At 46.1% G+C, this 27,052-nt stretch overlaps 1 protein-coding gene across 4 annotated transcripts in view; it reads left to right on the forward strand.

The window, feature by feature from the left end:
• The window catches only part of LOC149329805 (uncharacterized), a 105,426-nt gene that overhangs the window by 67,129 nt on the left and 11,245 nt on the right, over positions 1–27,052 (forward strand). For 3 of the 4 annotated variants that reach the window (XM_089560473.1, XM_089560471.1, XM_089560472.1), the window contains 4 exons: positions 16,865–16,937; positions 18,809–19,108; positions 22,517–22,801; positions 26,334–26,636. In XM_089560473.1, coding sequence (XP_089416599.1) covers positions 16,865–16,937; positions 18,809–19,108; positions 22,517–22,801; positions 26,334–26,636 — 961 coding nt within the window. The remainder of the gene's footprint in view (positions 1–16,864; positions 16,938–18,808; positions 19,109–22,516; positions 22,802–26,333; positions 26,637–27,052) is intronic. The other variant, XM_089560474.1, reaches the window with a different exon arrangement.

A 27,052-nucleotide genomic window follows, 5' to 3' on the forward strand; every position in this document is an offset into this window, starting at 1 on the left:
AAAGACAACATAGGGGCAAATCTGAAGGCGGACATAAAGTTGCACTTATCCGAAACATACCAGACATTTCTTTCTGAGTGGTATCCACTAGAAAAAAATCTCATCTCATGGCTCCTATTGGGACTCTAGCAGTGAAGCAAAGAGCAGTTCGTTTTCTAATGCATTTGACCACTCGGCCATCTTCCTATCCCCCTGATTTTGAAGCGAAAGCTTTACTACAGGACCTCGTGCTTCGATCGCCGTGTGCTCAGTTTTGACCTTCAGCTGAGTTAGAGGTCAAAGCATAGTAGAGCCATGGTGCAAATCCGGGTGCTACACCAAGGTGGTCCGTAGGCTTAGAGGTGGGACCAAAGTTGAGGTTGGCCCAATCCAGTCTCAAAGTCAAGTCAAGGTCCAATTCAAACTCGGACACTTGGGCGGCCACTGGTGTTACGTCATAACTGACGTCATGCTGCGACGTCACGTGTCAGCTACGTGTGGCGCATGGCGAGGCTTTATGAGGGCATTGTTGCCGTGTCTGGGCGGCCGTTGGCAATAGACGAAGAGCCGGAGCACCCAGCCATTGTCGCTCGCCGAGAAGCGTGATTGAAGCGGCGGCTTGAAGGCTACAAGAGGAAACGGGCAAATGAGACGGCAGAACAGCGAGAACGACGACTGGCAAAACGTCGTCAGTTGGAAGCGGAGGAACGACGTACGCTGCAATCCAACGGATGAACTTATCGGTGAGGTGTCCTCGTCGATGGATGCGCAGACCGAAGCGGATAACCGGTGGACCGACTTTGTCATACGGCTGAGCGAGTTTGTGGCTGCGACCACAGTTTCACCGCACGTTTACAGAGAACCCGTTTGGCAGTGCGAAAGGCTGTGGCACAAGCAAGATTTGAGTCTGGTGAGTGAAAGCATGCATACTACGATGACTAAGTTCAAACCAAGTCTCACTATTTTACGGATCACCGAAGCATCATCATAGGACTAACCAAGAAGCAGCAATGAAGTTCAATAAAGCCAAACCACCTTCCTAATTATTGCTTTACCACAAGCAACGCCTTGGCGTAACCATGCTGCGAAGCTTTCACTTGCATACCTGGTTTAAGCCAAGTTAAACCATCAACATTTTTTTTTGCTAACAGCACCGGCCAGCGTCGGTGACGACAGCACCGGTGCTGTGGTCTGCGGTCACCGTCCGTCCATTCGTCCATCCATCCATCCGCCGAGTCAAAAGAAAGATGGTTCAGGGGCTTGGGTTCCTGGTTGCTCACTCTCGGCTGAAGACTACTAAAAGCATACAGCTAGCACTATATTTCCTCATATATATTTCAACAGTTTCTTTCAGCATCTACTATGCGATAGGCAAGGTCAATATAGCCCCGAAAAAGGGCTTTAATTTTCTTGTAATATCTATCGACCAGTATCTATCACTTGGATCGCTTCGACTCTAACACAATTTCTTAAATCGTGAAACATTAAAGTAACAATCACACCATTGAAAAAATTCATCTTTCGACACGTAATTAGCCATTGTTATTAACGGCTTGAGGTCCAACATTCGCCGAACGCTGCAACTGGCGTTGGTTCTCTGAAATTTGAAAAACCCTGATAAGCTGACTCTCAAGCGACTTATCACCCAAGCCTGAATCATTCCTAAACTTTTTGTTGTTAATTGGATTAGCCACTATCTCACAAACAATGGTAGTTTGTTCTAGTTGATAAACATGTAGGTTCTTATTTCTCTATAACATGTAAGGAGCACCAGGGCGCAGTCCTCGTAACCGTGCTTTCATTACAAATAGATTATATTTTGCGAGTCATTACATATTCTTAAGTTCGCATGTTTGACGAATTTCGCATCATCCACCACTCTATAATAAAACGCGATGACATTTTCCTTCTTCAATAATAAATGGTAAATATCTTTAAATGAAAGCAAAAATTATGTTATTAAGCCGTCGACGTTTTTCACAGTCATCCTAAAAGTTTCTTCTTGACAATTCTGAAACCTTGGCAGTGACAACTTACAAAAATTACAACATTCACATAATGGCCATGTAAACTGCTCTTTTCACAATACTCAGAATGTTAACGAATAAAATAACATCCTTCGTTACTTTCGACTATTCCTGCGGCTAGTGCCTACAGTTCTGAATTCATTTATTTTTTATTCGTCCTAAACTATATGCATGTGCGGTTTGGAACCCTCTTAAATATCTTTCTACCTACCTCAAAGCAGTACAGAAGCGTCGCAAGGTTCAACTTCTAGGCCCACTCTCGCTATGTGTCACTGTACCGAAACGTAACGCTGTCAGGCTGTGTCATTTTCATAAGTTCTACTTTCATGAATTTCTTAAGTGGATTATGAGCCCCACCCACCGCATCTCCAACCGCTCAAACCAGTGGAAGGATGCTTGCCTTCTATCTTCACGGACGCAGGCGCATGTCGACACTTTAGTTCGGACGGTAGACGGTCGGAATGAAAGCCGCCATCGTGCATCAACTCGACCCATCATAATCAGCTGAATGGTCACCCTCTTATGCTATACCCGTTCAATGGAGCCTTCGAACCACTTTTAGATATAAAGTCTAAACATAAAACAGGTATTGGTGTCTTATCGTTGTGGCAATGGGCCGACGTAGTGGCCTTTGCCCACTCACTGATAACGCAATCGGATGATGTAGAGAAAGCGCCTGCCTTCGCTATAGATGTCAGGTACGGAGCAAACACGCCGGTATCGGACAACAGGTGTGTTGGCAGTACTGTGCTGGTGTTGGCCTAGTTTTGACTCATAGTGTAGCCGCCATGGCGGTCACCCATTGGGAGCAAATGCTAAATGTGTTCAAGGAACTGTGGGATACGCTTAACTCGCGCCCTTGCTACCCAATACCGGATTGTATCAAGCCGAACAAACGGCCAGTTACAAAGCTACTGGTGGCTGGAAGGAGCGAGACACCAGTACTTTAAAAAGGAGCCCAGCTCTCAACTGCGCGACACAGTACTACAGTTTGATGTCGTGTATATATCGTCATAATTGAACTACAAGGCAGCTGTTTCTAAAGATAACTGCTCTTCCGCTTTCATGTAGCAACCACTGTGGTTCTCCACAATACCTGTCTCGGCAAAGTGTATCTCCAGTTCCCTCTGGCAGTCGATCTTGTTTTATAGACTTAATAATTGTTTAGTGTTTACCTAGCGCACCCCACTAAGCGCAAGTACTCGTTATAAGAGGGACTTACTTTAATGCTTAAAATAAGAAATGTGCTGTGCGGTATTGCGTCCTCATTTTTTAGCCTAAGAAGCAACAGCTTTAATGTTTGCTTAATCATGTTTTAATATTTGTTCTTGACACTGCAGTGCGCCAGCATGAGATCTTTCAAACAGCCTCCCACAAGGTTTATGAGCTCGTTATGACAAAGTATAAAGTAATTCCAACGCTAATGTCGGCCGGTTTCCCAAGCAATTCAAGGAGCAAAGATCAATCGTCAGGATCACAGGCTCAATATACACATCCAGAGAACGCGATTCGGCTCAGACTTATTTATCAAATTTATGAGACTCTGATACCGGGAGCCAGTGGCGCTCACCTACAAAACGCAGTTATTTCATTTCGTTTTGACCGCGATGATAGACAAATTATGAATACATTTTAGTAGTTTATTCTGCTGATAGGTGCTATTATAAAAATATAATAGTTGTCCCCCTTTGTACATATGTAAATGTTAACATTGACACCATAAATGCAGTTGAACAAAAAAATTTGTCGTGATTGCTGAGAACAGTTGGCCTCACCGGCTGACAGAATTTAGTTATAGTCAGTACAGAATTGAATTTTTGCCTACCAAGTAGGATACTGATGCGTCCAACTAACTGTATATTTATATTGTCCAACTTATTGTCCAACTGGTTCAGCACTTCTAGATAAAACCAGTGGGAAAGTCAATTTTTTCAACTGTCAATTGGTATGAAATGTCCATTAGGACACATTTCAATTTTAACGAGATGAAAAGTAATTTGCCTCAAGTGGGAGCCAATATGAACCCCCCAGTTAGAACACCGACATAGTTGGAGCCAATTCTACGCCATTTAAATCACATTAGTACCAATTGAAAACTAATATTTTCCTAATTTTTTTCAGGGTTTCGCTAGTTCGCGTTTTCAAATAATAACACGGCGAGACCATATAATCTAGATGTCTGAAACCCATTGTAGATGCGAACCGGTTTCTTATTCCTTTCAAAATAGTCCCCCTAACCTCTCATAATGCCACAAAAGCAGGTATCGAAAGGGATATTCTAAGGTTTGCTTAAAATGCTGTGCGACACCACAAATTTCTTCTGAGTGATGAATGCGACGAAGCACAATGCTGACCATTGGTTGGCCTCCATGTGGACAAGCCTCTCACTTTGAGACGCCGCAATAGCGAATTTATTTCGCCTAAAGTGTGCTCGATGGCAAATATTAACTGAAGGTCGCGAAAATAGAGCTGCTCCAGAGTTAGGTAAGGCTCTTCAACAAGCGCAGCGTAACCATTACAGTTTCTACGCACCCCCCTACCCCCCCCCCCCCCCTACTTCTTTGCTGCGGCTTCACCTTCATTGAGGTGTGCGGAGGTGTTGCTGTAACATTATTCTGTTATTCTCCCAAGGCGGCCAATCAAAACTCGCCATGTGCACCCCCTACGCGGCCCCATATGGATTAATCATTGGGATATGTCAGTCTCGCCAGCAAGCAGCCATTTCTTCCGCGGTTGGCAGCTGCTTAAGTGTCCGTAAAGCGTCCGTGAAGTGCACGGAGACACCTATTCCAACTATTGACTCCCGTTTTCAGCAGACTCAAGCTGAAATGGCCCGCGATTGAATTCCAGTGCAAGTGCACGTTTACAATGGCTTCCCCGCTTGACGCTCGAGGACGCCAGCCATAGCGCAGTGATCACACATCAGCGGCCGTGCGAAAGGGAAGCTATGTTGTCTCGAGGGTAACGCGATGGTTCTTGCGAAGCTAAACCTGCAAAATGAAAGGCATTGTGCTAACCTCCATGCTTCAAGGAACGTCGAAACATCCGACGCTAGGGCAACTCTGCAATAAATATCCTAATATTTCTGACGAATCGTTCCGCATTAAGCATTCAATAATTCCGCCAGTTTTTTTTTTTAATGTTTCACGTTAAGCTCAAAACAGAATCCTTATAGGAGGGTAGATGTGTAGGCCAGTTGGTGAGACATGAAGGAGCTAGACACCGCAGCGGACACGGGACAGAGAAAGAAGACGACACAGGGCGGTACTTGCAGCAAGTACCGCCCTGTGTCGTCTTCTTTCTCTGTCCCGTGTCCGCTGCGGTGTCTAGCTCCTTCAGAATCCTTATAATTGCGAATGACACAGAGAGAACAAATGGATTCAAAGTGGACACACGCAAACAAGTTCTCATACTAACGCGTGCCTTAATGACACCAGATAGATTATGCTAAAACCATGCAGAATGCAGGTTGACATCACACTTAATATTAAGGCATGGTTTGCAGAATAACTGCGGCTTTCAGCTCATTACACATTTACGCTCATTACACGCTCACTACATTTGCTTCCTTGGGCATAGATTGAAAGGTGCCTCTTCTAGTGGAAAGCTGTTAGCCTACACATTAATCATCAGACCGCAACTTGAGTACGCATGCACCCTCGGGGGCCCTTACACAAAACATAACATCGAGGCACTGGAAATGATCCAGCGAAAGTCTATTAGATTAATCTTTAATAAATATCGTTCTACTGACTCTCCAACCACTCTTATGGCACAAAGCAACATACAGACATTGCAAACACAAAGAAAAACTCAATGATTTAAATTGAGTTTTTTTACTCAAAAATAACAAACTCTCCATGAGGCCTGATTAATTTCTTAAGGCGATCACGACGCGACTAACACGACATCGTCACACGGAATCACTAACACCGTACAGCGCTAGAATCAATACTTACAAATGGTCACTATTTCCTCATACAATAACTCACTTGAATGAATTCCCGCCTGAGGTTGTAAACAGCATCGATGCCATTGACAAAATTGCTTGTTAAGTTCCTGAGTTGTTTTTCCTTGTTCTTTACCATCTCCTATGTTAGTTTTCTGCGATGTTATTTGCCGCGTTTCTTTTTAGGCATTTTTGCCCCTCCTGCTTTGACCCATGTTAGGGTCAGCAGTATTCTGTAGATAAGTAAATAAATCAATAAATAAATTACGGGCTCTGAATTCATATAATTGGCCGTGTATATCTCATATAGAAATGCCTAGATGAGTTTCGTCCATTTAAAGACATTTTTTTGTTAATTTCTTATTACTCGCAATATATCATTCGTTAAAGCTGTGATAAATTGGCATCGACTACAAAAACAAGGGGGTGATAGCGCTGGAGGAGCATTTGTCATAGGACTGCATTCATTAAATCATCCAATCATTGTCCGTCAAGTCGTTATCTCTTCATTAACTTTCCGCCAAGTAGCAATTGATCTGAGGCGCGGGATATCGCCATCATGCGGGTTCTGGAGCTTCAGCGCTGTGCGTCTACCATCGACGTAGGCCGTGTGTTCCTGGCCAGCGCCGCCCTTGTGTGCATCCGCTCAGGTCAGAAGTGACCTCACCGTTCGCCGCAGCCCCGTCCCATGCACCAGAAAGAATACACGACGAACTAAAGAAGCCGCCGTGACCAGACCTTATGACCCCACCTACCATGATAACGCTCCCACACGCGTGCACACCGCCTCACTGCCCATGCCATTCGGTGGGTCCGTGTGGCACGGCCGCTGGCGCCATGTGGCCTGAGGCCCGTAAGCTTGCCAGTTGTACGCGCTGTCACTTTACGAGGCGCCGATCGGGTAACTGTAGTATATATACAGGGTCTGTTCTGAAAGTAGTAGGACTGGTTTTTTCCTGGGCGAACGGGCGGACTAGAGGTTGTCTGCGCGTGCAGGATCGTTGAAGGGGATATTGGGAATGCTGGGGAAAATTGGCAGTCGGCTCTCGGCCGTTGAAGAGAGCAGGTCGCTTCTACTGTGAACCCTTGTCGAAACGTCTCATCACGCAGAATCATCGAGCGTTTACTCGATCAGCGATACTCGATCAAATTTTGAGTAAATCTTGGTAAAACGGGTAAAGAGACTTACAACATGATTAAGGAGGCCTACGGTGAGGCTTCCATGGGTAGATCAGGTGTTTTTTGAGTGACACAAGCTGTTCTGAGAAGGTAAGGAAAGAGTGGAGGAAGACGACCGCTCCAGACGCCCTTCGACCAGCAAGACCAACGAAAATGTGTAGCGAGTCAAACGTTTACTAAGCACTGATCGTAGAATGAGTATCAGAAAGATTGCTGATGACTTGAGCATTCATCAAACCCAAGTTTTTGAGATCATGACAGAAAACTTAGCCATGAGGAAAGCGTGCGCGAAGTTGGTGCCGGCAGTGTTGTCAGAGGAGGAAAAGGCCAACCGGTAGGATCTTCTTCATGAGGTGAATGAGGACCCCGATATTTTGCCCAGCACAAAGCGGCAACGCTGCCTCAGCCCCCCTACAGCCTCGACTTGGCCCCGCCAGACTTTTTTCTATTCCCGAGAATAAAATCGATGCTCGAGGGGAAACATCACGGATCGGTAAAGGTGGTTCAACAGGCCGTGACGAGGGAGCTAAAGAGCATTCCGGTCCAGGCGTTCCTGGAGGAGTACAAAAACTGTAAATCTCATTGGCAGCAGCGTGTAGGTGCGGAAGGGTGCTACCTTGAAAACTTGTAATCGTTTGTACTATTCTCTTCAATATATTTTGTTTAAAAAAATGAGTCCTACTACTTTCAGAACAGACGATGTATCTGAGGGACAGTCGATGCGCTCCATTGTCGCCGTAGGTGAGAAGTGCTTCATATTTTTTCTAATCAGTACAGTAGCGCGTTAGTTTATTGCACCGACTCTTCACGTGCATTTCACGATACGTCCAATATGCAGTTATTTGGGGACCGCTAAGTTTTTTTATCAAAACATAGGTGACCCTACCGAAGTTTCTGCATTCTTCATATGTAATCGTTCAAAACGTCAGCAGATCACTATTAATGTATGATTGATTTCATTTTCACGGCTTTTGAACATACCCAACAATTATGAACAAAAGCATTTTTGAAGCGGAAAGAATTCATAGACGCAGTTTTTGATATTGCAAGATTTGACAATAACAATCATTCGCAGATCTCCCACAGTAGGCACCTATTTTTTGTTATTAACGTTACTCATATCATCAAAAGCGTTTCCCATTGGTTTCCTACTGTACTCCTAACTGCTCGATACAAGCGATGCAATACTTTAAAATAAAGATTTTGCTACACATGGAAAGAACGAACCGTTAGCTTCAATACTTCCGTAGCAGAATCCTCCTATTTTCCAATGTTCAAAATATTTGTCAGTTTTGTTCGACAAACGTTTATAATTCCCCAGTCTCACTATTAGGGCATGACTGTTTTCATTTTCGAGGCTATTAATTTCTGTGGCTTTCTTCTAGCTCAACCAGCATATATCAAAGTCGAGGTCGATATCGAATTGTCGATATATCCATAATTCCTTTAAAAAATGGCAGCAGAAAGCATTATCTCAACCCTAGAAGGAAGAATACATTACACCGATGCTAGTGACGCGCTTCTTGCAGCGACGTGCCACCCGCGGCGTACTGTAGAAGCTCACCCTTTGCTAAGCATGGCTAGGCCAATGTTTCTTCGCATCGAAGTAGCAGCCGATGATGCTTTGGAACAATCTGCTGCCTCTCATTAGATGTCTGTGAATAAAATTGTAGTTCGATATGAAAAGAATGACTCAATAAGATTAAGTTCCAGTTTGTTGCCGAGACGCATTCAACAGCGACGCGAGCGAAGCACGCCAGGCAAGGGCAGCTGCTAGCCTTTAGCCTCTTTTCATTCACCGTATCCACCGGTGGGGCGCGGAAATTGAGTACTACAGGCCGAAGGCCTCCCTCAAGCACACCCCACGTTCTTCTTATCACACGGTTTCACAGCTCTAGCGCTGCAAGCTGGCGCCCAAGACCGTGCATCCGGCCCTTCACTGCTCGATAACAGGGGTGAATGAATGCTGGTAGGACAAGTACAGTTTGCAGGGGCATGGCTTGCAGTTCGATATATCGAAAGTTTAGTTGAACCCGGCTTTAATGTACACGAACATTGGTGCTGTACTTGCATGAAATTTTCAGGATGTTCTGACTGTTCTATATAAACTATAATTCTATACACACGGGTTGCACTGTACCTATACTGCTTCATGCGTGTCACTTCACCCTACTGAGGTGACATTTAGGAAACCTGTATGTATACAGGCACTTACATCTGAGTATACGTAGTAGGGCCGTATGTACCCTTATAATAGAGTATATCTGTTTGTTTCGAACATCACTAGACGAAATGGAGTAGCGCACCTTTCGGTGCAGGATGAAGTGCAGGAAACGCAAACAGCTCATTCTAGGAATATAAAGTCTGATAAAGAGGCCAAAATGGCCTGTAATGTGTCGGTCAGTCATTTGTTTTGCGTTATGTGTAAGGAGTGAGAAAGCGAAAGAAAAACATAAAAACTAAAGACTTGGCTCAAGAGGTGCTATTTATGTTTATAACTCTGTTGCCTTCGTTGCTCTTGACTTCGTTATCGGACGATAGTCTTGAGAAATGCGGCTCTGTGCTTTCTCTACAGATTGCGGGAAACGCGGCACACATTTCAAGAGTCTTGAGTTATCTGCACGGTCGCGACGTTATCCGTTACCTTTGCGCAGCAGATAAGGTGCTCTCGGAGGAATCCAGCTTCTGGGCTCGAGAGAAGTGACGATGGCTGTTGTAGCGGGAGCTCGCTGGAGCAGTCGCGGTGCACAACTTTCGGCCGCTCACATCCTAGTAATAATAGGTGCCTTTTACACTCTAGCTGTGAATTCCCAAGATGTGCCGCCTGAATTGGTGAGCTGAACGTATTCGTTCTTGTCATTTCTGAAGGCTGTTAGTAAAAGAACAGCCGTCTTTGGAGTACCGATCATAGGCATTTGCATGTTATGTCTGGAACAACAGTGTTGTTCTGCGGAGAAAACTGCGCGTTTAACTGCTCTGTTTGGCGAGGAGTTATCATGTTATTGCATGTGTTCAGCAGTTCATTCTGCTGTAGCGATCTTGGCAGTGATGCCCTCGCAGTCCGAAGGACTGAGATATTGCCTCGAGCTCCAACGGTGTTGCGCTGTCACATACGCACCGTCCCCGTCGAGTGTCATAACTCCAGCGTTATTTGACACGACGGCACATAACCGCCATAATAGTACGAGAAGGTCTGTAGCTGCGCTTCACCAATTTATTAAGTTGAATTGGCTAAAGTTTCTCAGACAGCTACTGAAGCTACGATGACACCAATGTCCTGTACGAGATGCTATTCAAGATATCGCGCCTTCAAGCGCATTATCAGTGGCGCCAAGCACCGGCTACGTCGACGCCCTGCCATAGATCAGTTCTAAGGAATAGAGGTGTGAACGTTGCAAGTTCTGTTGTTCGTCCAAAGTAAGCACAAACCTCAGGTTAAGGCGGCACAATTGAACTGTCTTTCGTCATAAAGGGAACTGGATACGCTGAACCGAAGCACGCATGCTGCTCCAACTCCAAAACAAGTAACGTACGAACAATTGCGTCATGCGGCACGCCCGAACACGCTTGTTATCAGATTCTACTGCTTTCTGCCGTTTTTAGTTTTCCGTGTGCGCATTTGATATTTAATTCTAGACAAGTGTACAGCACACGAGGCAGTTAGTGCACGATGAGAAATTAAGGCAGTTATTATCGCATCAGTTATTACAATTTCAAGTCCCTTTGCGGCCCGCACTTATGGCGGACCACACTTAAGCGGACCACACTTAGGAGGAAGAGAACGCCATCACCCGGAGTATAAAATGAAAGGTATATACGCTGCATTGCGTCCATAAACATAATAAAATTGTATTACCGCGTCTCAATAAAAGAGAAGCCCTGTTATTGGAATTAGCTGAATAGTTCTAATGAAAGTGGCACAATAGGAAATTTGTTTCGTTATACCCAAGGAAGCCTGTAAAAAAAAAAAAACTTTTCGAACTTTTTAAGCAGTAAAATGTTTCTGCTCTTTTTTTTTTACGGAATCGCAATTCTTACGTAGCAACCGAGCTGCACTGAACCCATACAGTTAATTAAAAGAATGAACACAGCGTCCACTCTACGGAAGCGTCTAGACCGTCCTTAGCGCTTTTTTTTTGTTCTCATTAGACACTTGTACTCCTTTAAAACTTAAACATGTGCCACCTGTCATGATTAAAAATTTAGGTCTTGTTCTGTGGCATTCTGAGCGTAAACAACGGCTATAAATTTTGAGTAAACTCATTATAAAGCTCATAGCGAAGGAATACGAGGTCTGTTAGAAAAGTATCCGACCTTATTTTTTTTTTTGCGAACACCTGATGGATATGAAACAAGCGCGCTTGCTTCACGTGACCTTGAACCTTCGTGCGCATGCACGAATTTTTTCCCGCCTGCCGATAGCGTCAGTCGCTGGGACGCAGCATTTGAGTGAGGCGGTGCGTAGTGCTCTGGTCGGTTTTTTGTTGCAAGGAAAATGGCGGAGTGACAGGAGCAGCGCTACTGCATCAAATTTTGCCATAAACTGGGAGACAGCCAAGTGGAAGCCATTCGGAATATTCAGACAGCTTTCGGTGACGATGCTATGAGCAGCACACAGATTAAGCAGTGGCACAATTGATTTAAAGATGGCCGCACATCGGCGGAGAGCAAGCCACGCTCCAATCGGCCATCAACATGCCGAAATGACCAGGTCATTGCCAAACTGAACGCTGTGGTGATGCGGGACCGTCGCGTGACTATCCGAGAAATTGAGGAAGAGGTGGACATGAGAAATTTTTCCGCAGATTCCATTACCACCGAAGATTTGGCCATGGAGAGAGTTGCGGCGAAATTCGTGCCGAAGCTGCTCATGGTGGAACAAAAGCAGCTTCGTGTTGAAGTCTTACAGGACATGCTGGATTCCGCAAACAGTGACCCCGACTTCATCAACATCCTAATAACTGGTGACGAGTCTTGGGTGTACAGGTACGACCCGGAAACCAGATCCCAGTCGGCAAAGTGGAAGCATTCCACGTCACCAAGACTTCAGATGGCCCGCCAAGTGCGCAGCAATGTGAAAGTGATGCTGACTGCTTTCCTTGACACCCTCTGTGTGGCAGACCACGAGTACGCACTCCACAGGGTCAAACAATGACCAAAGAGTGCTACAGGGATGTTCTTTGTTGCCTACATGATGCTGTGCGGCGCAAGAACCCGGAGTTGAGGTCAACAGGAAAGTGGCGCATCCATCACGACAATGCTCCTGCACATGCATCGCACTTGATTCAGACTTTTTTGGCGAAAAACCAGACTCCTGTAGTTCAACAGACTCCTTACTCTCCTGATATGGCCCCTGCAATTTCTGGCTGGTTCCCAAAATCAAAAGGCCATTGAAAGGAGCGCGATTTCAGACAAGGTAGAACATTATGGCTGCAACGACAGCTGAGCTAAACTCCATTCCGAAAGGGGCCTTTTCGAAATACTTCACAAAATGGCAGCACCGCTGGGAGAAGTGTGTGGAGTCCCAAGTAGACTACTTTGAAGGTGACTAGGTTTGGAACGGTCCAGTTATGAAAGTTTTTTTTCTACGGCCAAAGGTCGGATACTTTTCTAACAGACCTCGTATATCACAGAGTAGGACAGGACAGAAGAAGACACGAACAACACGAGTGCTAACTTCCAACAGGTATTACTTCACACATGCAACATATTGTCACGACCAGAGGAGCCGTGAAGGTAGACGTCGAGAAGAACCCAAGACTGGGAGCCCTTTTTTAATTATGGAGCCAGCTTCCACGACACAGAACAGAACAGCGCGCCACGAGAGCCCACTGCCGCTTCGTCGTCGTCTTCGACTCAGCGCGGAGGCCACACGGCGCGTTAGGCGCGTGGCATTATTCCCCCCCGCGAAAGCAAACATCGTCTCGATGTGGAATGGGGTATGTACAGTGAGGGGAGGAGGAACAAAAAAAAAAAGACTGGGGGTGAGGTGAATTATACAGTGCGCTCTAGATGACATGCAGGGAGAGTCAAGTTCACACGTGGGGTAAGGGGAAAAGGTACGAAACAGCGTGAACACAGCGCTCAGTCACGCGAAAAGTACGGCTTTAAGCGCACTACATGCACGATTTCAGGCCGTTGACGCTGAGGGCCGGCGACCACAATTCCATGGGGGACAACTTCGTAGTTGACGCTGTTCAGGCGGCGCAGGACTCTGTACGGGCCAAAATACCTATTTAAAAGCTTTTCGCACAATCCCTTGCGGCGCACTGGTGTCCACACCCACACGTGGTCGCCCGGCTCGTAGTGCACGTCCCTGTGCCGAAGGTTATAGTGTCGGGCATCGGCGGATTGCTGGTCCTTGATGTGCAAGCGGGCCAGCTGAGGGGCCTGCTCTGCTTGCTCCACGAAGTGGCCAGCTTCAGGGGGAAGCACTGCGTCGCCGTACGGCAGCATGGCGTCTAGCATCATGCGGACCTCCCTGCCATACACGAGACGGAACGGGGTGAACTGGGTGGTTTCCTGCGTCGCGGTATTATATGCGAAGGTGACGTACGGCAAGACCTCATCCCAGGCTTTGTGTTCAACGTCGACGTACATCGAGATCATGTCCGCCAATGTTTTGTTGAGCCGTTCCGTTAGACCATTGGTTTGGGGATGATACGCTGTTGTCGGTCGATGAGCAGTATGGCTAAGCGCTAAGATGCAACGTAGGAGTCGGGCTGTAAACGCCTTGCCTCGGTCAGTAATGACGGCCGATGGGGCGCCGTGTCTAAGCACGATGTCGTGCATAAAGAAGTGGGCAACTTCGGCGGCAGTACCTCGCGCCAGGGCCTTCGTTTCAGCGTAGCGGGTCAAGTAGTCTGTGGCGACTACGATCCACTTGTGGCCGGAATACGAGAGAGGAAATGGCCCCAGAAGGTTCATGCCGACTCTGTCGAATGGTATTTGTGGCGGCTCGATGCACTGAAGCAGTCCAGGAGGCTTGAGCGCGGGTTTTTTTCGCCGCTGGCATTGCCGGCATGTCCGGACATAATGCTTGACACTTGAGGTTAGGTTGGGCCAGTAATAGTTCTGCCGGATTCGGGATAAGGTGCGGGTAACTCCAAGGTGGCCGGAAGTCGGTTCATCATGGCAGGCAAGGAGGACTTCATCCCGCAGATCAGACGGTATGACGAGCAGGTAAGTTGTCGGACTTGAAGTAGAGTTCTTTTTATAAAGCACCCCTCTCCGCAGGCAGAACGACGATAGTCCACGAGCTAGGTTTCGTGGTATCTCAGGGCACCCACCTTCGAGATGTTCGATGAGCAGACGGAGCTCGGCGTCGGCACGCTGTCTGGAAACGAGCTCAGATGTGCTGACCGCTCCAAGGAAGCTATCATCGTCGGTGGTGTCTTGCGGAGGAGGTTCGACGGGAGCGCGTGACAAGGTATCAGCGTCGGTGTGTTTCCGGCCTGACTTGTAGGTGACGGTGAAATCGAATTCCTGCAGGCGTAATGCCCAACGTGCTAGGCGGCCGCAAGGGTCCTTTAAATTTTTCAGCCAGCACAGCGAGTGGTGGTCGGTGACGATACGAAACGGTCTGCCATAGAGGTATGGGCGGAACTTGGCGGCGGCCCAGACTACCGCTAAACATTCTTTTTCCGTGGTAGAGTAGTTCAACTCAGCACGCGACAGCGCGCGGCTGGCGTAGACAATTACTCTGTCGACACCGTTTTGCCGCTGAACTAGAACGGCGCCAAGACCGACGTTGCTCGCATCCGTGTGCACCTCCGTATCGGCATCTTCGTCGAATTGTGCCAGGATGGGCGGTGATTGGAGTAGGCGTCGTAACTCGTCGAAGGCAGTCTGTTGTTCGTTGCCCCAAGAAAATGACGTGTCATCACGGGTTAGGAGAGTCAGAGGGCTGGCGAGCTGGGCGAAGTTTCTAATGAAGCGGCGATAATAGGAGCACAGGCCCAGAAAACGTCGGACTGCTTTTTTGTGGGAGGGGACCGGAAAGGCAGCAACGGCAGCAAGCTTCTCTGGGTCAGCGCGGATTCCGTCAGCACTAATGACGTGCCCGAGGAACTTCAGTTCGGTGAACCCAAAGTGGCATTTTTCTGGTTTGAGGGAGAGGTTGGCGGATCGAACGGCTTTGAGGACAGTCCTGAGGCGGTGCAGATGTTCCGTGAACGTTGCGGAAAAAATGATGACATCGTCAAGATAAACAAGACAGGTCTGCCACTTCAAACCGGTGAGAACGGTGTCCATCATTCTTTGGAACGTGGCAGGAGCACAGCAGAGCCCGAATGGGAGGACGCGAAATTCATACAGCCCGTCCGGTGTAATGAAGGCGGTTTTCTCACGGTCCCTCTCATCAACTTCTATCTGCCAATAACCACTTCTGAGGTCGACCGAAGAGAAGTACTTGGCTTGACGAAGTCGGTCGAGGGAGTCGTCGATACGCGGGAGCGGGTACACGTCTTTCTTGGTCACACTGTTCAGCTTCCTGTAGTCGACGCAGAACCGTAGTGTCCCGTCTTTCTTTTTCACGAGGACGACAGGAGACGACCACGGACTGCTTGACGGTTGGATGACGCCGTCTGTGAGCATCTCTTCGACCTGTGTTTGAATAGCATCTCGCTCACGAGGGGACACACGATAGGGCTGCTGATGGATGGGTCGGGCTCCTTCATGCGTGATAATGCGGTGTTTAACTATCGACGTTTGGCGCACTTTGGACGACGACGTGAAACATGCACCAAACTCCCGCAAGAGGTCCTGGAGTTGCCGCTTTTCAGTGGGTAGAAGGCCAGGATTTATGTCTACGCTGGTGACCGCTTCGGCGTATACACGAAAAACACGTCATCACTTGTGCTAACAGTAATGTTGCCTGAGAAACGAGAGTTCTTTATCACATAAGATAAAGGGAGTGCTTACACATGTCTCTCCCGAAGAATTTATCCTTTCATCTTCAATTATTAATATCGCGTGGTCATGTCCCTACTTTTTGCAAGCACAGCAGTTTTTTCAAAAAAATGGTTTGCACGTTTTAGATTCGCATGAACGAATGTGGTCAACAAGTGGTTTCTCTTTCCCGTTATTGACGTTGCGTGCGTGTGCCGTCAATCGCTGATTGAGGCATCTCTCCGTCTGGCCGATGTAATAGCCCCCGCTTGATAACGTCAAGGACGGGATAGACTTGTTTACCACATTCGTTCATGCGAATCTAAAACGTGACAACCATTTTTTGAAAAAACTGCTGTCCCTGCAAAAACTAGGGATATGACCACGCGATATTAATAATTGAAGCTGGAAGGATAAATTCTTCGGGAGAGACATGTGTAAGCACTACCTCTAACTTTTTGTGTGATAAAGAATTCTCGTTTCTCAGGCAACGTTACTGTTAACACAAGTGATGATGTGTTTTTGGTGTATGAATATATTGCATGTGTGAAATAAAATCTGTTGGAAGTTAGCGCTCGTGTTGTTCGTGTCTTCTTGTGTCCTGTCCTACTCTGCGCTATATTATCTCGCTATGATCATGCACCAACAAGGCCAAAAAGCTACGCTTTTGAACTTCATTAAAGCTGCTCAATTTTTTTAAGTAGGTGTACGGCTCTATATAAAAATGATACACGTATGCTACAAACAGCCCAGGTACGTTGTTTCGATTATAAAGAACGAGCCGGAAGCTCACAATTGTTCAGCCGCAAAATGGCGCAGTTTCGCTTTTTTTTTTTAACAGATTGCGCCTGAAGAGCCTAGCGAAGCTACAGATTCCCCCGATGACGAAATCACTGTTTCCATCACTGAGGCAAGTAAGTCGGCCATTTCGCAAGTCAAAACTAAAACTACAGCGTGCGCAGTATTTTCAGGAATTATGTGGACAAAGTCGTTCAGGTACCCACGCAGTAAAAAGCTAAGGCTGTCGGAAACCATGACCAAGTGCGCCTCCTGGTTGGGGGTCTAACAACTCTTCTTTGAATAAAATATGGCTAACACTATTGCCCGGCCGCCCAGTTTCCGTTCTGAAAATGTGTCAGGCAAACTTATGCAACATAATTCCTCGTTCCTATAACCACGCTTGTCAAATATTTGTTTGCAGGAAAACCACGGTTAGCTTTTTTTTTACTTTAAATATTTTCGTAACATTGCGACTTCCTTGCTGAGGCGGCTAAACATCGCAGAGATTAACAGCATTTCTACCTGGTGGCATTTCTGTTTTGAATGTAGGCATAAGAAATAATTCAACCGGTACTTTTACTTTCCTGAAAACTAACAAAGCACGAAGAAACAGCATTTTTGGCGAAGTTATAAGATTCAAGCACGCAATTTAATGACAGGCGGAACTTTTTATTTTAATAACTTCAGTGTTTGAGCATGAGGGTTCATGATTTTTAAAGTGTGTTAAAAAGCGGATAATGGCGTGATTATAATTTCATTTGTTACAAAAGCTATATAGCCATATGGGTGGCTTGAAAATCATATACGACGATATACAACGCTGTTTCAGCGAAGGCTAACAAAATTTTTAAAAATATGCCTTTTGAAGTAATGGGCGATGGCCTCAGCGAAAACATGTGAATCATGTTAATTAATACGCTTGACTAATTTTTAATAGTAACGTTTAGAACTTTTGCATTCAATCGCCTATTTGTCTTTAGAGATTTGTTGCTGTGCGTTATCACTAGCTGTGCCACTTTTAAATATGAAAAATGTAATCACCTTCGACGCCGTAGCCACAGATTTTAGCTTTTGCTCACTCGTGTCAATTATTGCGCGTCTCGTGCCGCACTCTCCAACCGCTAACATGGAGTCCATGACACTAAGCGGGGCACGTTCCATCTACCTAATCGTTCCTGCTCTAAAGTAGACGAGACAGTGATCGTCCCCTGACACGCGCACTGCGGAGGAAGGTTAATTAGAGGGTGCTACAGTGTGCGCACCAACGACACCTTATGGCTGAAATGTGCCTGCTGAAGCCAAAATTGGTTGAGCCAAAGGCGCGGTAAGAGGTCGCTTTCTTTAACTTCTAAACACTGTTCCCGCTATCACTAAGAGCCAGCTAGAACTCGGTAATCATACCTAGGCGCCTAACTAATATTAAATAAAGAACGGGTTCGACCCCTGCCGTGGCGCTCGAATTTCGATGGAAGCGAAATTTTAGAGGCCCGTGTATTGTGTGATGCGAGTGCACGTTAAAGAATCCCAGGTAATCGAAATTTCCGGAGCCATTCACTACGGCGTCTCTCATGGCCTGAGTCGCTTTGGAAAGTTAAACCGCATAAAGCAAATCTAAAAATATAACAATTTTAGATTAATTTAAACAACGTATTTGTTTTTTTTTTCAATTGGCCAGGAGTGATATTAGAATGACGCGGAAGACATGCCGATGCCTCAAAAAGCCAGTTTTTAAAAATTCTAAATCTCCATCACTGAAGCAGTTTGTATAGAAAGATCAAACAAAAAAAAATCAAGTCGCGGTTCAAGTGCCAGTTTCGCGGGAAAGCCCAAAATTTGCGCTCTATATAATAATATAGTCTTTTCCTTCCTTATTCAATCATGTTAGAATTCTTTAGAAGCGCATCAGGCTCATGAAGAACAGTAGTCGCGGTTTCAGTTTCCAATAAGCATTTTAATTCGACGAATAAAATTATTGCATTTTGCCTAATATCATTTTCTTTTATAGGCCCTGAGCTATTCCAAGATTTGGAGCACAAAATCATCAATGGTGTTGACGTGCAGATTACTTGGGAAACCCCAGCAGACTTCATAAAACTTTATAGCTACAAACTTGAGTGCAAAGACGCTGCTACAGGGCGCCAGGTATCGGTACTCATTGACGGAGGAAGATTGTTAACACAAGTCGTTCTGGCGCTGGACACACCGTTGGCTACATTCCACTGTAATCTACTCGCCGTCAGCACTGAAACCGGAAAAGCTGTAAATGGGTCCTCTGCGAAGTTTACTGTCTCCACTGTCGACATCGGTGAGTAGGAGCAGAAAGTAAGGAATGCTCCTGAAAGCCCTCGTTACGTAGTCATCTGTACAATTCCATTAAATATTTTGTGCCCTCAGCTACCACGGATCTCAAATATAGTAGTGTATTAGAAAATTTGATGTCTTCGTTGGCAAAAGCTAAAATCTTTCATGTATGATTCAACCGAGCATGTAAGCAAAATTGCTCCCTTTTAATCCTGAATTCTACGAAGTCGGTTTTATGTTTGAATTGACTGCTCAACATGAAGCAGTTAAGAGAAAACGGGTCAGATATACAACAAATAGAAAATATCTCTATTCGCCTATTAAAAAACAAAGAACAAACGGAATCCAATTAAAGCAGACTTTTGCCAAACTCTCGCTGCTGAAACTCATTTTTTACTAATATTGCAGATATAAAACTGGACAATACTAAATGTTCACGCGCGTTAAATTGGTCCCATTTCAGTACTGACTGCTTTGAATATTAATTTTTCCAACTAGCACTTAAAGAAGGAACAGCCTGAATCCATTCATTTCTGATAGTCAATTATCGACAAAACTTACTATTGGTATTCGCAATATGTCCAATACTCCAAGCCAAGAGGGAGGAGTGACGAATGCAAAAGAGTTCTATACCTGCTGCCTTATTCAGTTACTTTCTCAAAGTGGTTCGCTAACGCTTTTGCATGTTTTACTTCTTACATTGGTCAAACGCATTCTAGTCTGAGGCGGCGAAGAGGCAGGTGATTTTCGCAGCTCAAACAAAAATTCAGTACAGAACGCGGGGACCAAATTTCGAGAACTCACAACCGAATATAACAACACATAACCATGTCGTGACAAGCCTCCTAACATATTCACGTATATATGTATTTTTTCAAGTATGCAGCAATATCACATTATAACGGCAATACAGTACTGTGCGTTTTGATCGTAAAGACTAAAAATTTTTCTTACCTCAACCGCTGATTCGTTTGCGGTGAAACTGCACACAGAGCTTGCGTATTATGGTAACTTGTGTACCGTAGCAAGTTTTACGACGGTACTTACTGAGTTGAGCCTTGCATGATACAAAAGCGCAATTGTCTGCGTCGAGATCGGCTAACCAAAACCCGAAACACCGAGTTTTTGCTGAAGGGCGGCAGTAGCGCCATCTATCTTCTGCAGTGGAAAGCGTCACAAGGCGCCAAGGCGAGCGTTACAAGGAGCGCGGGCCCTTTGAATACGCCGTTCCGGCCTTTTCGTCTGCTTCAACTGAAGCGCTTCGAACATTTTCGGCCAACTGAGCGGAAAAAATGCCAGAAACAACTGTTTTAACGAGGCTTTGCCATTAAAAGAATATTGTTTGTCGTCTTCTTTTTTTCGTCCAATGACTATATCTAATTCAGCTTATATCGTCTGCTTTCGTGGCTCTCCTAAAGCGTCGGAGGACAACGTCGCGAAGGCCTGAGCTGTGTTTTTCTTGTTTAATTTCGTTGTGGAAGACAGGTGGCGCTACTGCCGCCCTTCAGCAAAAACTGGGTGTTTTGGGTTTCGGTTCGCCGATCTCGACGCAGATGATTACTCTTTTGCATCATGCACGGCTAAACTAAGTAAGTACCGTTGTAAAACTTGCTACGATACAAAAGTTGCCATAATACACAAGCTCTGTGTGCAGTTCACCGCATTTGAGCCAGTGGTTGAGGTAAGGAAGGAAGGGAAAACTTTATTTACACTAATGGTTTTTCCTGCAGTTTGGGGGCATCTTCAGAGACGTCTTGGTTCTACCCCCAGGAGCCTTCTCTGTCGAACTCGTCCGCCTCTAATCAGTGGTGGGTTGCCCTCAGTCCAGGGCTCCGCTGGCCACTGCCGCCCGTTGAGCTCGCTGTACCAGACCTTGTTGGTCTTCACAGCGGTAGCTGGACAGCAGAGTCTCCCACTGCTCCGCACTCGGATTTTGTATTTTGGGGACCACGTCTATGTTTTGGCAGGCCCATGTGATGTGGTATAGAGTAGGTTTTTCGTCGCACCAGGGACATTTGTTCGTGTATATCGTAGGGTGCATTTTGTTTACTATATGTAGGTTTGGAAAAGAGCCTGTTTGTAATTGTCTCCAAGTGACAGCTTCCTCTCTGCTGAGAGATTTGTGCGGTGGGGGATATCGCATACTTCTGCCTCTGTAGTTTTGCAGTATGGCTGAGTGTTCCCTGGGTGCTGGCGCGAGTTCCGCGGTCTCATCGGATGCTCGGAAAGTAATGCATCCTCGAGCTATCCTGTCGGCCTCTCGGTTCCCTGCCACCCCCGTGTGCCCCGGTACCCACACAATTTTGTGTCGGATCTTGTCGTTTTGTTCTTCCTGGTTTTTAATTTTGTCGCTGGCTGCGAGGAGTACACGGAGCGCGTGACGACCTATCCTGCCGTTCATGTAATTTCGGCAGGCTGTTTGAGAGTCCGTGAGTATTGTTAGTGACCGCCCGGTTCTATAGCCCTCCGCCATCGCTAGAGCAACGGCTACTTCCTAGGACTCTGCAGCTGTGCAGCCTCGGAGAGACGCGCTGGTCATTTCGCGTAAAGACGAATCGACCACCGCCGCTACAGCGATTTTGATATCTCCTCGTCTCCAAGACGCGTCTGTATACACAGTCGTGGCTTGAGGAGCGTATGTTTTCTCAATGAATTCGGCCCTCGCTTCTCTTCTGCCTCGATGGAGGTTGGGATCCATAATTTTTGGTATTGGAGCTACCTTGAGGGTCTTGCGAAGCTCGTCGGGGATCGTTGCCGTCCTCGACATTTCTCGCATCTGCTCGCGGTATCCGAGCCTCTGCAGGAGCGCTCTTCCATTCCTTGTTTGCAACAGCCTGAGTTTTTGCGACTCAAGCTGCGCCTCCCGTAGCTCCTCAAAGGTGTTATGTAATCCCAGGGCCATGAGTGTTTCTGTAGACGTGTTGCGTGGTAGTCGGAGCGCTGTCTTATACGCTTTGCGTAGCAGGGCATCCGCTTGTTGTATTTCGTTTTTGTTGAGGCACTGGTAGGGCAGGCTGTACGTGATTCGACTAACTGCTAGGCTTCTGACTAGTTTTAGTGTGTCCTCTTCACGCATGCCATGTCGCCTGTTGGTGATGCGGGTGATCATGCGTGCGACTTGTAGCGTTGTTGCTTTCAGTAGGGTAAAAGTGTGAGTACTAAAAAATTTTGGAAGTCTTTACGATAAAAACGCACAATACTGTACACACACACACACACACACACACACACACACACACACACACACACACACACACACACACACACACACATATATATATATATATATATATATATATAGTATATATATATATATATATATATATATATATATATATATATATATACTGCGCATTTCTGGTTCCTACAAGGATAAAAACATGCATGTTTTTTACCGCACTTCTTTCCACAGTTCCTCCGAGCCATGTTGCTCTTTCCGGGCGCACAAGCACCAGCCTAACGTATACATGGAGCGCTGATACGACGTCAAGCATGTGGAAGGTTGTAACCAATCGAACAGACCAACTGGATGGGGATGGAACCGTAAAAGAAGAGTACGTTGAAGGAGAAGGCTCAACTGTAAAGCACAGCGTGACGCATCTTGAACCAGCCACTGAGTACAGCATTTCTATACAGAACTGCCGTGGAATTTTTTGCAGCCGGCCGTTATTTGTGACTGGTGTGACGGATGTTTCACGTGAGTGAGCCTGCTATTTTTTTTCAGAGCCTCATTCTAGAAGGGAGTAATGTATGATAATTCTTACAGGAAAATCCACAGCTCAGGAAATAAAAGTATTGGATAGCAATGAACCAAAAGCTTTATTACTGAACATTTTGCCTAATAATATGAAAGAACATTACATGACAAGCGATAATTGTGAAGCGCGAACGTGAATGTTTTCACGTATGAAGTCACCTTCCTGCCCCACTGAGTACTGGAGATTTAGCGGTGGGCAGAAGCATAATTGGTAAAAGAGCACTGTTCAGACGACATTGCAGTGAAAATCACTTGCTATGGCACGTTAAACATGTTATTACTGTACATGCATTACCTTTGAAATGCATAGGACCAGCCACATACACACAAGTACTCATGTTTACTGGTACCAGGACTGGTCTTCCAGGCAATCGAATACGCGAATTATGATTCTTTGTATGGACTAGATCCTTTCCTATTGGTTCACAGTTCCCTCAGAACGCTGTGACGTCTTCATGTGCAGCTGGCTCAATATGATCGACCATTACATGGTCCTTATTTTACTTCTTTCAGCGAAAACTTTTCGGTCATGAAAGAAAAAGGACAATTTGTAGAAACTAGGGAATAACACCCTCATGCAGTTAAAACTGAAGTAATTACCGCGCAAAAAATTGGCTGTGGTTCGACCAATGGCTATCCCGAGTAGAATTGCGGAAGCAACGGCGCGGCAATCGCAGCGGTGGCGGCACCTATGAGTCACCCGCGTAGCTGAGGAGCGGCGGTGGCTCCAGCGCCGCAGCTCTGCGCCGTGTGACGTCACTCCTCCTGGAGAATGCACTGCCTGCGCAGGGGCGACGGCACTTCTGAGAGTCGTCGGCGGCTCCGCGCTGCTCTGACGTCATCGCTCCTCGCGCATGAGCAGTTGGAGCTCTCCGGGGCTTCGCGAAATCGCTCACACCTAACATAGTATTGCTTTCGCAACAATGTAATTACTCACTCCTGTCATTACTACACCGCGTTAAGGTGATCCTTCCGTCGATTTCTTTCTGGGCTAGCGTGAACTAAATTGCGTAGGTACCCTGTTCACTCGTGATTTGGCACTTTCTTTCAATTAAGGCTTCCAAATGGGAGTGTACAATATATGCCGCAATTTCTGAACACGTCCTAAAAATTCTACAAATGTCATAAGGCGCAATGTAGGTGTTTCAGAGAAGGTGAACCAAAATTTTTTAAAGCAGGCTTTTTTCAGGTATGATGGTGGCTCCTGCGGCACAATAATACCTTCGTTGGCAGACAACAGAATACATGTAAAAATTTTTAACTACTTAGCCGCTTACCTAATTTCTGAAATTTTAACTAATTAGCCGTTTACCTAATTTCTTAAAATTAGCTTTTAACTATGAGAGTTAGTCTACTGACTACAGTCGTTACTCTGACTACGGTCGTTAGCAATAGCGTTATCAGTTTTAAGAATTTTGAAAACGTGATTACCCTAGGCGCTGCGGCTCGCAAAACTTGGCTTTTTTTAACTAGTTACGTGCACTGCAAAGGTTGCTTTTCTGCATGCTTCTCGAAGGCGAATGTATTTTGGCACGATGTAACAAAATTTTGTTTAGCCACGTACCAAGGGTGATCGCGTTTTCAAAATCTAAGACTGATATTGCTATTACTAACGGCCGGCTACAGGTCACTAATTGCAACTAGTAGTTAAAAAGTTAATTATCATATATATTAGTCAAGGGGCTAACTAGGTAACATCATTTACATGTTTTCTGAGGTCCGCCCACATAGGTAGTATTGTGCCGCAGAAGACGCCTTCGTACCTTAAAAAGTCTATATATATAAATTCTGGTTCGCCTTCACTGAAACACCTTGGATATTGCCGCCTGCATGAAGACCCCCGCATCTAGCGGCCCTCACTAGGCAAAAAAAAAGTTGACAGCTAATATAGGATGCATATCCTCCCCCGCCCGGCCTAGCGTTGTGTAATTTCCCACCAGATGGCATGACGGCGTGTACGCAGCTCAAAGGAATAAACGCGAAACGACACAATCGGGGAGCCAGCAGTGGGGCGCAAAGGAGACAACGAGTGATAAAACGATGCCCTCGCGTGCAGCCCTGTTGAGTGGACTCGGGGACACCTTTCTGTGGCAATGCAGTGGAAACTGCGATAGCGAGGCGCGAGGTTTCCACAAGATCGCTCTTATCACGGGCTCACGAGGTAGATAGGTAGGCATTTAAGCTGGCGGCGCGCGCTTGTAGTTTGCCCTGCGCAGCCACAGAGTATGGCGGCAGACCGAAGAGAAAACAGTCGGGTAGTTTAGGATTCGGGCATGCTTCCGGATGCGTTTCCGAACGCGTGCCCGAATCCGAAACTACCCAACTGTTTTCTCTTCGGTCTGCTGCCAAAGGCATCCGCCAGCGCGAGCGGGCCAGATAAACGGAGCGCAATTCGTGCCCTCGTCACGTTCACCTCGCGGCAGCGCCGATCTTCCCAAGCCTGAAAACACGCACGCACCACGAAGTGCCAGCCACGGAGTCCTTGCGCAACTGCTCTGTCAATACACGGAACCGCCCCCCTACCGTCGCACTCCCCGCGGGAGGTGAGCGGGGAGCTTCCATAGCGGCTGACGATAATATATGGCATGCGGTTGTCTTTGAGGCAGTGTTGCTTCAACCACTTTCGCACGTCCTACTTGGTTTAAATACGTTAAAACCTTTTATTTTTTGAAAATCCCGGTGAAAAGTTGATGACGCGCAAATTACGCGAGTAAATACAGTATCTATAGCACACGCTAAATAAAGAAATGTGAATATCAATGGGCCATTTTTTTATTGCATTACTGCTTGCTGTTGTTTATGTCATAATGGCGCGAAATGAACAAGGACGAGAGAGGCATACGAACACAATCGGACAGGCGCCAATCTGCAGCTTGCAAGCTGCAAGTTGTCTCCTGTCCTGTTGTGTTCTTGTGCCTGTTGCAATTTGTGTCCTGTCCGGTTGTGTTCTTGTGCCTATATCGTCCTTGTTCCTTTCGCGCCGTACTGACCTCAACTACAGCTATGAACCAATTATACTCGACAAACAGTTGTAGGTTGAGATGAACAGTTTGCTGGCTGTGGAAGCCCATCATAAAAAGAATACGGCAGTCATTTGGATCCGCGATATGTGATTGCTTCTCTTTTAGGCGTGGTATGATATTCCGTATTCCAATTTATAAATTCCTCGCTTTACCGCCATAACATGTGTTTCCTTCTATCACCGTGTTGATCATGTGTGGTGGTGAGCATGTTATGTTTCCGTCTTTGTGAAGAAATAGTTAATAGTTTAGATTGAGTTCATCGCATTCAGGATGTCCTTTCTTTAATCTTCACGAAAACCTGATTAAAAGTTCAGCTCCACCAATTACCTTGAGCACCTAGAAGTGCCTGTCAACCATTCTGCAATATCAACTATGCGTAATTCAGGATTTTGACAAGACCGGTTGTTTGTTTTTTTTTCACTAAACATTCGTTTTTTATTTCTATGTAGCCCCGGGACCAGTGCAAAACTTGAGCTACAAAGTCATAAACGGCACAATTTTGGAAGTTGCCTGGGATGCTCCTGAAACCTCCAAGAGAGTCGATGGCTATTTCGTTGCATGCGAAAGCATCAGTTCCTGTATTGACGTCTCAAAGAAAATTGATAGCGTAGGTCCTTCTAGTATGGTGCTGCTGGCTCTTGATGAGCCAAAGGAAATATTCGAGTGTGCAGTACAAGCCTTCAGTACGGACGATACTGGTTCGCATCTCAACGGAACCGCTACGAAGTTCGAAGTCTCCACTGAAGGGCTCTGTAAGCAAAACTCTTAGCTAACTCTTATGACTTCGTTCGGAAACTGAAGACGCCATATTTTTCGAGATACCAGAAGCCCAATTTGTTCGCTGCAGAGAAAAAAACATTGCGGTTTTTACTCTGACGGAATGTAGTAAGTTTGGCAATTCTGTGGGCACCCTGATAAAAATGTCGCCAGTATTATCATCACTGAAAATTAACGCACAATCAACATCAACAGGCACTAATGCGTGATGCCAGCTATCTACGAAACGCTGATGTTCCGCACACGAAATACTGAATAACTTACCCCAGAACATAAAGAGTCGTTGCGGCTGCGGAAGGCTGTGCGGTAGCCTGTTTGCACAAAAGCCTTATGAAACAACTTTTCAGCCAGTTCTTTCGTGCTGAGCTAGGCTTGGTTGGTGTTAAATACA

Source organism: Amblyomma mixtum, chromosome 9, assembly GCF_055824585.1.
Source record: "Amblyomma mixtum isolate Tamu chromosome 9, ASM5582458v1, whole genome shotgun sequence".
Classification (NCBI taxonomy): domain Eukaryota; kingdom Metazoa; phylum Arthropoda; class Arachnida; order Ixodida; family Ixodidae; genus Amblyomma; species Amblyomma mixtum.